Source organism: Alosa pseudoharengus, unplaced genomic scaffold (genome assembly GCF_046254945.1).
Source record: "Alosa pseudoharengus isolate Yale_2024_CS ecotype anadromous, Long Island Sound unplaced genomic scaffold, YU_APseudo_1.1 YU_APseudo_1.1_scf_5, whole genome shotgun sequence".
NCBI classification, from domain to species: domain Eukaryota; kingdom Metazoa; phylum Chordata; class Actinopteri; order Clupeiformes; family Clupeidae; genus Alosa; species Alosa pseudoharengus.
Genome location: NW_027468837.1, coordinates 29,500,550 through 29,511,576, shown reverse-complemented (window position 1 = coordinate 29,511,576; position 11,027 = coordinate 29,500,550). Strand labels below are relative to the sequence as shown.

Below are 11,027 nucleotides of genomic sequence, written 5' to 3'. Positions count from 1 at the left end.
TGGGTTGCTTAAAGATCCTCCAGCTACTTTGGGGAGTGGGGTGAGTGGGGTGGGGGGTATTGCTCTGTGATAAGTTTTTATTCCGAGAGTGTATTGGTCTTACTGTTGGGGGTGGAGTCTAAAGAGGGCTGGGCGGGGCCTAGTTATCTGACAGACCTTCAGCTGCAGCATGATTAGTTCAGAGAGGGCAGGCATTGGTGGACAGTGACAGAGTTGAGCATGGTGGAGGTGGACTTCAAATACATGGGGGAGGGGGTGAGGCCAGAGGGTAAGGAGTTGATTGGACAGGTGAGGGTTCGGGGGGTGGGGTGTTGGTGGGCAGGCATCTCAGGAGTAGATGGTGATGACCTCCCGACCTCCGCCGCGCACCAGCAGCACTCGGTTCAGTCCCTCAGTCAGCACCTCCAGGAACTCCATGTCTGAGACCCGTGTGTTACGGACAGCAACAACGCACAGGAATAGTGCACAGGAATAGTGCACACGTACGATCTTATCGTATCATCAATCAGCCAGAGGTGGGAAACCCCAGGTTCAGAGAGTAAATGTTCTAAAATGTCTTGGTTCTATTACCTGTGCACTTAACTAAAGTGATTTCACCAATTAGCGTACCTACCTGGCTAAAGAGTCGAGCTAATTAGAATCAGTTCATTTAGTGAGCCAGGTTACCCACTTTTCCAGAACACAAATCACCCCACTTGGGAGAGCTCAGTGCCAACAGTGATGGGGTAATGGAGTCCAGCAACAAGTCCAGTCAATATAATGGGGGAATGGTCTAAAGATAATGTCAGATTAGAACAAACATTACTTTAACATATTACTGACTTCAGCAGTAAGCAGGAAACAATAAAGTAAATAGTAAATAATGGAATAGCCATTTCATATAAACAGAACCTTTTGACACAACGGCCACATGTGGGCTTTCCCAGCATGCTTTGAGAGGATACAGTTCTCGTCACCACTCCTGTTCTTGGGCGGGCCGGGCATGTTGAGCAGGACCAGCTTGGCCTCCGATGACTTCTTCACAATGACGTTGTTGAGCCGCAAGGCGGTGTGCATGCGGCGCACGTTGAACTGGTTCCTGGGGGGAGACACGGGAGAGCCGGTCATCAGAGTACGACCTCACATTAAACATTTACCAGTTGACCAGCAATGGCCTCAAACTAAAGAAACGTACCAGCTGACCAGCGATGACATCAAAACTACAGAAACATGTAGCCGTTGCAGACAGCATAGACAGACATACAGGCTACGCAGCAAAAGGTGGTAAAATGTGTGTATGAGTATAGCTTTACTCATGTTGAGATATCAACACACCATACACACCACAGTGTATAAGTCCATGCTTCATATGTTGAAACAGGGTGAAGGAAACAGTGAAAACTGTTTTGCTAAGTGTCATATGTGTTTCTGTCTTCATTTGATAATCTTGGAAAAAAAATGTCCCTGTCCCCTTCCCTCTCTCTCTCTCTCCTCGGCTCTTTTTCTGTCTCTCTTTCTTTCTTTCCTTCTTCATCTCTGTCTCTTCTCCGACTCTCACCTTCCATCTCTATCACATTTTGAGTCATTACAAGGTTGGGCATGACACGGCCATAAATCACCCAGTGAACCACAGCCCACAGCAGGACCATATACCAGAGGCCTGGCAACAGAGAGTGGAACAGTGTGTGTGTGTATATGTATGTGTGTTCTGTGTACTTGAGTGTGTGTGTGTGTGTGTGTGTGTGTGTGTGTGTGTGTGTGTGTGTGTGTATATATCTCTCTCTGTCCCTGTGTGTGTACTGTACTCATGTGCGTGTGTGTCTCTCTCTAGTTGTGTGTTTGTGTGTGTGTGTGTGTGTGTGTGTGTGTACTGTATGTACATGGGTATGTGTGTATGTGTGTGTGTGTGTGTGTGTGTGTGTGTGTGTGTGTGTGTGCATGTATGTACATGGGTATGTGTGTATATGTGTGTGTGTGTGTGTGTGTGTGTGTGTGTGTGTTTCTCTCTCCAGAGCTGAAACTGATACTCACAGGTTCTCCCACTCTCTGCAGCATGAAGAGGAAAGAAACATGAGTTAGGAAGATTTCATCAGTCACAGACCACATCACATTACTCTCAATCAATAGAACCAAATAGGATATGATGATCACATTAACAGTGACATGACAGGATGGCATAAAATGACTGGTGATGAAGCATGGGTCAAATTACAACACTATGATTTGGGACAATATATTTACCATCAATATCAGACCATATTACAACATTATGATAAAATACATTTTGAGTTATCAATACAACGTGTGTGTGCATGTGTGTGTATGTATCCTATGTGTGTTCATGTGTACTTGAGTGTGTGTGTGTGTGTGTGTGTGTGTGTGTGTGTGCGTGTGTGTGTTTGTGTGTAGGCAGAGTCTGTGATTCTGGCACAAGATTATTGATATTTGAGAAAGACAACAGGAAAAAAACCTTCTATACTCCTGAAGGAATGTGTTGATTGGCTGGAAATGTTCATGCCACTATGTTTGCTTCCCATTTACAGAGCCAGGAATGTACACACAAAACGGACACAAACAAAACAGACAGCTAAAGGACCGCAAAGCGCATTTAGCTGCATTTGACAAAGTCTATTGGATTAGAATCATGGGCTGGGATTATAGGGATTACATTGCAACTCTAGGAAGCTTGTCTCACGTTTCACATCAGTTAGTGATTGGGTAAGACAGTTCTCAAACTTTTTTTGTCATTCCCCACTTTGAAGGTGGGGAATTTGATCCCATCAAGCCGGCAAAATGGTAACGTTAAAATACTTTTTTCACATCTTGGTTCCACATTACATTTCCAGTCTCAGTACGGATCAGATGATATTTTGATTCATATGTCAGTCTGTTTATGACTCATTATGTTTGTGTGTGGCTATTTTGTTTTGAATCTATGGTCTTCCTTGTCAAAAAATAAAGGCATAATTAAAGATAGGCACAAAAAAACGAATGTTCTCCTGTTTCCTCGCACCCCACCTGTCATTTCTCTATTACCCACTAGTGGGGCCCGTCCCACACTTTGAGAACCACTTGGGTAAGATGTGCTATTTTTCAGCACCAAACTGGCTCGATCAGGAATGTAACAGCACTAGATTGGAGGCTGACAGTGGGGTGATGCAGGGTGGATCCTGTGGAGGAGGCTGCATCCGTCACTGTTTGACCGCAGGTTAGTCCAAACTGGAGCGCGCCATGAGCACACATGGATAAAAGGCTCTGCGAATGTCTTCTGTATTCTGCTTTGTTAAATGGAAACCAGCTGCCACCAGGGCAGAGGTCAGTGAGGCCAGAGTAATGGGACTCAGCAGTATGGACAGGAGCTGTGGAGAGTTCCCAGTGGAGCGTTTGTCCTTAGCAGACATGTCCTTGTGCATAGGAGTACTGCTGTGTTGCGTTGCTCTGTTAATACACTACTGTTTGGATTTCTCTCATTGGAGGAAATTGTGTTGTCGTCATTTACATCATGACAGTTGCACAGGTCTTCTTTCTTTTTTGCCCCTTGTTGTCAACAAATACTAACGTTGCATATCGTGCAACGTGTCTATCAGTCATCACATCTGGGCTGAGGAGCGTTTCCCCTGGCACCTATCTGAGAGTCACGCAGGTGCCCCCATACTCACGGCTTCATGCTGAAAAGGTCCTTAATGCCCTCGGGGGTGGCGCCAGTGGGGGGTTTGGCGGGCTCGCCGTCGGCGGGGCATTTGGGGTCGGTCCAGGTCCTCTGGGTCTCCCCAGGGGTCTCGACGCTCTCGGTGGCGGGGGACTGGGGGGTGGCTGGGGTGGGGGGGTTGGTGCTCTGGTCGTGGATGAGCTGCTCCTGTGCAGGGGGGGACACAGCCACAGACTGAGACAGGGAGACAGACAGGGCAGAGAACCAACACCACGGAACGTCAGGAGTGAGAGAAGGAGAGAGAGAGGGGGAGAAAGAGGGGGAGAGAGAGGGGGAGAAAGAGGGGGAGAAAGAGGGGGAGAAAGAGGGGGGGGGCAGGGAGAGAGGAAGAGAGAGAGAAGAAGAGAGAGGGAGAGCGAAGGGTGAGGGAAAAAGACAGAGAGAAATGAAAGAACAGAAAGGGAGGAAATAAGGAAGAAGGGAGGGATAGAAAGAGAGAGATTGGTAGCAAGGCCGAGGAAAAAAAGGGAGGGACAAAGAAAGAGGATGGCCAGAGGGACAGAGAGAAGGAAGAAGAGAGAGGGAGGAAGGGAGGGAGAAAACGAGTGAGGGAAGGGGGGAGAGAGAAGAAAAGGAAAGACCAAATGGGGCAGCGCCATTGAGGAATTGAGCGATAAAGAAGGGAGATGTCAGGGGATGAGGGATCATTTCACCACAGCGAAGGAGAGAGGAAGGAGAGAGAGAGCAATTATAACCACCGCAACAGCTGCAGCCACACATCAAACACAATCACTGCTACACATTACCTCAGAGGACACACACAAGGTGCACAAATGCATGAACAGTCCCCATCACACTTCACTAAGACCAAGTAAAAGGAGAGGTGGACTAGTCTAGTCGTGGATATGATCCCTCCCTCTCTCTCTGAGTCTAACCTGTGCACCGTTACAGCAGCCTGTAGCAGCAATTAGCTGACTACACTGCTAATTACCTCTGATCTCAGATCAGATGAATCGGAGGCCCAGCACAGAGGCATGATGGGAGAGGTGAATGTGGAGGTGGCGAGTCAGAGCCACTGATCTATAACAAAAGACTATTATTATACTCCACTAGGCAGTGGCAATTATCTCGGCATTATGAGCGGCACTATCAGCAATTGCTTAATGAAGGGGTGGCTCATGGCCAGATTAGCAGTAATAAATACATTAGGTTAATACTAGTTAAATTACAATCATATGTTATACCTAGTGGAGATGTATACAGTGGCAAACGGACAAATAAGTGTGTTCTGTTTGTCCCAACAGGCTGCCATAGCTCACAGACAGGAGTTAGGCTGCCTCTGTGGCAAGTTCAAGGGTTGCCGGGGGAAAGAGGCCGACGCGACGTGGCTGTCTCTGTGGCAACAGAGAGAGGTTGCCGGGGGAAACGGGCCGTACCTCCTCCTCGGGCTTCTCCTCCTTGCTACCCCCGGGCTGCTCCTCGGTCACGCTCAGCTGCGTGGTTACTGTCGCCGGGTTCTTCCGGCGGATAGACCCGCGGGAGCTGTCAGTGATGCTCTGGATCTGAAAGAGAGGAGAGAACAGACAAATAAAGAGACGTAAAAAGAGAGGGATGAGGAAAAAAGAGATAAAATTGAGTGAGAGAGAGATGAAGAGGGAACAAGAAGGTGACAAAGAGAGGGTGAGAGACAGAGGGATGTAATAGAAGAAAAGAGGGACACAGAGAGTGGGGAGAAATAGAGAGAGGGATGTAAAATGAGAGAGGGTGTGAGAGGGAGAGAGAGAGAGAGAGAGAGAGAGAGAGAGAGAGAGAGAGAGAGAGAGAGAGAGAGAGAGAGAGAGAGAGAAAAAACAGATGTTAGCAGACATGGGAATTGGACTTCTAGCTACATCGCCCGCGGACAAACATGCATCATTTAGGAGGCCTGCGATAGCGTTGTATGTTTGCTGTGTCTGTGCGTCTGTGTTTCCCCTTCAAGACACGGAGAACTGATGCTGATGCTGATGCTGCTCTGCATGGATGTTCCTGCTCTGCTGAGGGAGGGGAGGAGCTTTTGAGCCTTACAGTCGTACCACAGAGATCATGGGCTCAAAGCCTGCTCATGTCTCTAGTCACATAAAACACATGAACTAATGGTTCTTTTAACATCTTCTGAGAAGTATTGTACTATCACTTGAGAATCTGGCTCCTCTGCTCCATAGATATAGGCTACAATGTGATTGGGTTTGTGTGTGTGTGTGAGTGTGTTTGGGTTTGTGTGTGAGTGTGTGTGTGTGTGTGTGTGTGTATGTCTCACCTTGCGCTCCCTCTCTGTCTTGGTGAGATTGATCTGTGTGTGTGTGTGTGTGTGTGTGTGTGTGTGTGTGTGTGTGTGTGTGTGTGGATGTGTGTACGATCTCTACATGGACATGACTTTTAATGACAAAATCATTAGTACCAACCCATACGGACAAAACTATGTGACCTAGGCTATCAGTGCAAGCTAGTGGTGTTGATCTTTGGCAGCTTGGGGCATGTCCACAAACTTGTTTCCAGTGGGTTAAGGCTGGCAGGGCTCTCCAGCAGAAAAATAAAACAGCTAGCAAAGTTTTGCTCCATATCTGCAGTTATAGGCAGCCTTGCAGTATGGCGCAGGAGATGTTTTTTGTACCCCTGAATATCATTGAGTGACAAAGCCCTATCTTATCTCTTGAAATATTTGAATCCTGTCTATTGTAATATGATTTGTGGATTTAAATAAATAATTAAATGTGTGTGTGTGTCACCTCGCGCTCCCTCTCTGTCTTGGTGAGATTGATCTGTTTGAGGATTTGAGAGCGCTGCTCCATCACCAGAGTCTTCTCATATGTGTAGGCTGTGATGTCACTGTCTTGCTGCAACAGAAACACGCAAACAAAGCATGGAAAACACATAGGGACAGACACAACACTAATCTAAATGATGGGAAAAGTCAAACATGTTAAATACATGCACCAAACAATATTCTCCTTGCTGGGCAAATATACTGTATATAGGCAAAATATATATAGCATATATATATATATATAGCCCTATAAATATATATAGCCCTATATAGCCCAATGTTTTCTCAGTTAGCCTTTTAAAATGATATCAGACTAGTAAACAGAATGTGCCTTTGGAACATTGGATGAATGGTTACTGATAATGGGCAATGTAGATATTGCATTAAAGATCAGCCATTTCTTTCTACAACAGTCGAGAACCCTTTTGTAATTATGTAAGCACATAATGTAATCTGAAAACTGCTGCCAAACAATGCCACAGAGTGGAATGGAAATGTCTAAGTGACCCCAATTTTTTCCCCGGTAGTATATATATTTATATATATCATAAGCATAAGGCCCTTTAGACTTAAAAGCATCATGTCTTCTGTAGAAGACTTGTAAGTGGCGATACTAGGACAGCAAGGTCAGAGCCACAGACACTGAGACTTTCTTCCTGCTGATAACACCAGAGACGCTATTTTAATCCATCGCTGCGGAAATGTCACCATTAGACTAGACTGCTCTCCTGTAGACCAATCAGATGGGATCAACCTTCAGTGACCTTTAGATAAGGTGACCTTATCAGTTGCACAGAAAAACACCAAAGGAGAGGTGTAGATGAAGTCTGATCACTTACACACACTATAACAGATACACAGGAGAGAGAGAGAGAGAGAGAGAGAGAGAGAGAAAGAGAGAGAGAGAGAGAGAGAGAGTGAGAGAGAGAGAGAGAGAGTCAGACAGACAGAGGGGGAGAGTGAGTGTAGGCGTCTACAAACATTCCCATGGCTTCTTCACAGCACTGACATACAGCTTCCAGAGGATAACTACTTTGTGGAATGGAGTTTGTATGTCTGTCTGTGTGCTTGTGTGAGAATGTATGTGTGATTTCTGTACCATTTCCACGACTTCGACCTGGGCATCGATACGCAGGTGGTAGAGGAAAGTGGTCAGGTCCTTCTTCATCTGGATGCTGTTGTCGTCCATTTGAGCCACGGTGAAGATGCGCATCTTACACTTCCTCCAAACCTGCCGACCAACCCCACAGACAAGACCGGGACACCTTGAGTATTGTCTTTCTGTTGTACACACACACACACACACACATGCACGCACATGCACGCACACACGTGCACACACACACACACACACACACACACACACACACACACACACACACACACACACACACACCTTGTGCTGCCTGAGGAGGAAGGGCAGGAGCATCAGCATGCCTCCGTCGTGGACGATCCACCAGACGTCAATGTGGCCCTCGGTAAAGCGCTCACTGTTAGACGGGAATGCCGCAATGTTCTTAGGCACCATCAAAGCCAGGCTGGCAGCTGTGGTCTCTCTGACCAGCTCTGTCAAAAGTACAGGAAACACACACACACACACACACACACACACACACACACACACACACACACACACACACACACACACACACACACACACACACACACACACACAGATGAGTAAGACACACATGAGTCAAACACAGCTGATTTAAACTATAGGAGTACTGCAAATACGGCATCAAACTAAAACACAGTCCAATAGTACAGTATGTATCCAACCTTTAAGATAACACTTCAATAATGTCATATAGCCAAAGTAGAAACAACTAACTACTAAAGTAGAACAACAAACACAATCCCAGATCCTACGTGACATTCACAGACTAAGATAAGATGTCCATAGTCATCAATCCAGTTTCTCCACTGACTTCAGTCGTTCTCACTAATGCCCTCAGGAACCTCAGGCCCTTCTGAAGCCCTTACCGATGAAGTTCCTCCAGGTGGAGTGGTCCTCGGCCTGCTTCCAGTTCCTGGGCCAGCTCACCAGCACGGTGTTGTGCTTCATGCCCCCTAGGCCTCCGGCCTGCAGCAGGTGGGAGGTGGCGTCGCGCAAGTTGGAGGAGATCACCACCTGGCTGAAGCCCTTCACCTTCTCCGTCTCCATCAGCTTGTGCAGGGCCTGCACACAGCACACAGCACACACAGGGGAAGAAGGGGGTGGATTACCACTCATTGTGCTGGGCCTGCACACAGCACACACAGGGCAAGAAGGGGGTGGATTACCACTCATTGTGCTGGCCGTGGTGGAGCGGCGGTTCTAATCCTGAACCCACCGCTGAGACTCTGAGTCGCCTTAGATAAAAGCATCTGCTTAACACCAGTCAGTAACTTTGACATCACACAACAGGACAGATTAAGGATTAGTGAAAGGCTGTAAATATTTGAGTTCAACAATCAATCAACCAACAACCAACAACCCTCCATGCTTTTGGATGCCTGATCACTTGACTTGGTCAGGTCTCATTTGTTTCCCAAGTACTGGACCAAGAGTGTGCCTGACCACGTAAGCCTTTTGGAGATGAAACAGTGGAAGGACAGCTAGAGGAACGTCTAGAGGTAACGTTCAGTAAACTACGTAGCGGTAGTGTCGCTGCCTGGCAATTGGTCGGCCCGGTCCAATTCTGTGTCGCTATGGATAAAAGCGTCTGCTAAAAACCAATCACTTTACATTATTTTACTGTAGATACATGTACCCACATCATCTAAAGACGTTCATCATCTTTGCAAAACGTCATAGTCAGTGTAGTATAATTGGCTTCCGATGTCAGGACACATGACGTGCCTGACGGACTGCAAAAAGGACGGACATGGGAAGGGACAGAGCAGCGTGCTGCTGATTAGCAGGACACTCCATGGCACACAGGACGAGATGGAAACCAACTAACATCCACAGAACAAGGTTTCTCATCGCATGGTACAACAAGTATTACAAAAACACTCCCACCTACTCACACAGTCTTATCTAAGTACTTTAATCCTGTTTTACACTGGAGTACTGGTAGCTTACTGGAATTCTATTGATATTTAAACACATCTCTGTAAGTGGCAAAAATACCTAGCATAGGCCTACCTAGCCTATCTCTCTCTATACAGTATAGATGAATATTTGGTAACACTTTACTTAGACAGTCATCTGCTAAGATTCAAATACATTAGTTGTAGTTAACAGTGTCAACAGATAGTGTGTTGTCTGTAGATAGTCAGTGGGCAGAGAATCCAAGTAAAGCATGACCGAAAATGAATATACTGTAATTCTATCGACAAATTATATATGGAGGAGGTATATGCTGTATAATTGGAAAATGGTGTTCTGAAATCCACTGACAAATAACCCAATACAAAGGAGTTGATCTATTTCTCCCTTTTTGGAAATCTGCAGCTACTTAAAGATGAATCCAAGATTGTGATCCTTAATAAGTATGCCATGCAAAGACTGTGGCGAACAGTGGGAGATGAAGATTAGACAGGTAGAAGACAGGTGGAGATCCACTATTTTAAACTAGTCTTTATACTTTGAAATCGCAATTTTAAATGTTAGAAACTCATCCCTAAAATCCTCTGACTAACTGTAGCCAGCAGGTCTGCATCTCCCACACATCAGTGAGCTTGTCTTATGCAGTTTATTTTAAGCTTAAAAGACAATCTTATTAGAAAACATCAATGTTCAATGTTCATTTCCAGCCAGCTGACATATGGATTAAAGCACACAGAAACATTGATGAAAAATAAATGAAATAATTGATTTTAGGAGAGTTTAGGAGAAATACTGGTGCCCTGCTAACAACTGATGGATTAAGCCTTTTAGCACCTTTATCTCCTATGCTATTTGTGTGTGTGTGTGTGTGTGTGTGTGTGCGTTTGTGCATGTGTGCGTGTGTGTGTGTAGGTGTGTGTGCGTTTGTGCATGTGTGCGTGTGTGTGTAGGTGTGTGTGTGTGTGTGTTGACGTGTGTGTGTTTGCATGTGCGTATGTGTGACAGACTGTCAGACTGTGTGTGGAGGTAGGTGGCCACACACCTGCTCGGCCTGCTGCCCCTGGGCGAAGTTGTCCAGGTAGGTGCCCGTCAGTCCCGTGCCAACGATGGTCAGGCCCTTTCCTGCCTTCAGCTGATTGGTCAGGGACAGGAGGCGTGGCTGCTCCACGTTAAGCTCCCCGTCCATGCTCACCAGCACCAGGATCTGAGGCCTGTGTGTGTGTGTGTGTGTGTGTGTGTGTGTGTGTGTGTGTGTGTGTATGTGTGTGAGTGTGTGAGTGTGTGTGTGTGAGACAGACAAAGGGAAGTGAGAACGTTATCACACTTTTTCCATTGACAGAGACCACAGTCACAGAGGAGGCATGTATTACATAGCACTGTATATAATGGGAACTGGTAAATACAATAGATACAATATATTCTCGTGTTCTCTAATGTTTTAGAACTCTGTCGGCTTGATCTGAGAAATGCACTGAGCAGATGAACTCAAGGTGCAGGAGTGAGTTAAAGATAAAGGGATAGAGTGAGTTAAAGATAAAGGGATAGAGTGAGTTAAAGAT

General features: G+C 46.2%; 1 protein-coding gene across 4 annotated transcripts in view; it reads right to left on the bottom strand.

The window, feature by feature from the left end:
- Window positions 1–327: 327 nt before the first annotated feature.
- The window catches only part of slc12a5a (solute carrier family 12 member 5a), a 225,554-nt gene continuing 214,854 nt past the window's right edge, over window positions 328–11,027 (bottom strand). The window contains exons 19-28 of one of the 4 annotated variants that reach the window (XM_076267803.1): window positions 10,511–10,679; window positions 8,418–8,613; window positions 7,828–7,997; window positions 7,531–7,662; window positions 6,394–6,501; window positions 5,048–5,190; window positions 3,639–3,857; window positions 2,011–2,025; window positions 945–1,078; window positions 328–419 (exon numbers count right to left, since the gene is read on the bottom strand). In XM_076267803.1, the coding sequence (XP_076123918.1) occupies window positions 328–419; window positions 945–1,078; window positions 2,011–2,025; window positions 3,639–3,857; window positions 5,048–5,190; window positions 6,394–6,501; window positions 7,531–7,662; window positions 7,828–7,997; window positions 8,418–8,613; window positions 10,511–10,679 (1,378 nt within the window). Of the gene's footprint in view, window positions 420–944; window positions 1,079–2,010; window positions 2,026–3,638; window positions 3,863–5,047; window positions 5,191–6,393; window positions 6,502–7,530; window positions 7,663–7,827; window positions 7,998–8,417; window positions 8,614–10,510; window positions 10,680–11,027 lie in introns of all 4 variants that reach the window. The other 3 variants (XM_076267804.1, XM_076267806.1, XM_076267805.1) reach the window with 3 other exon arrangements.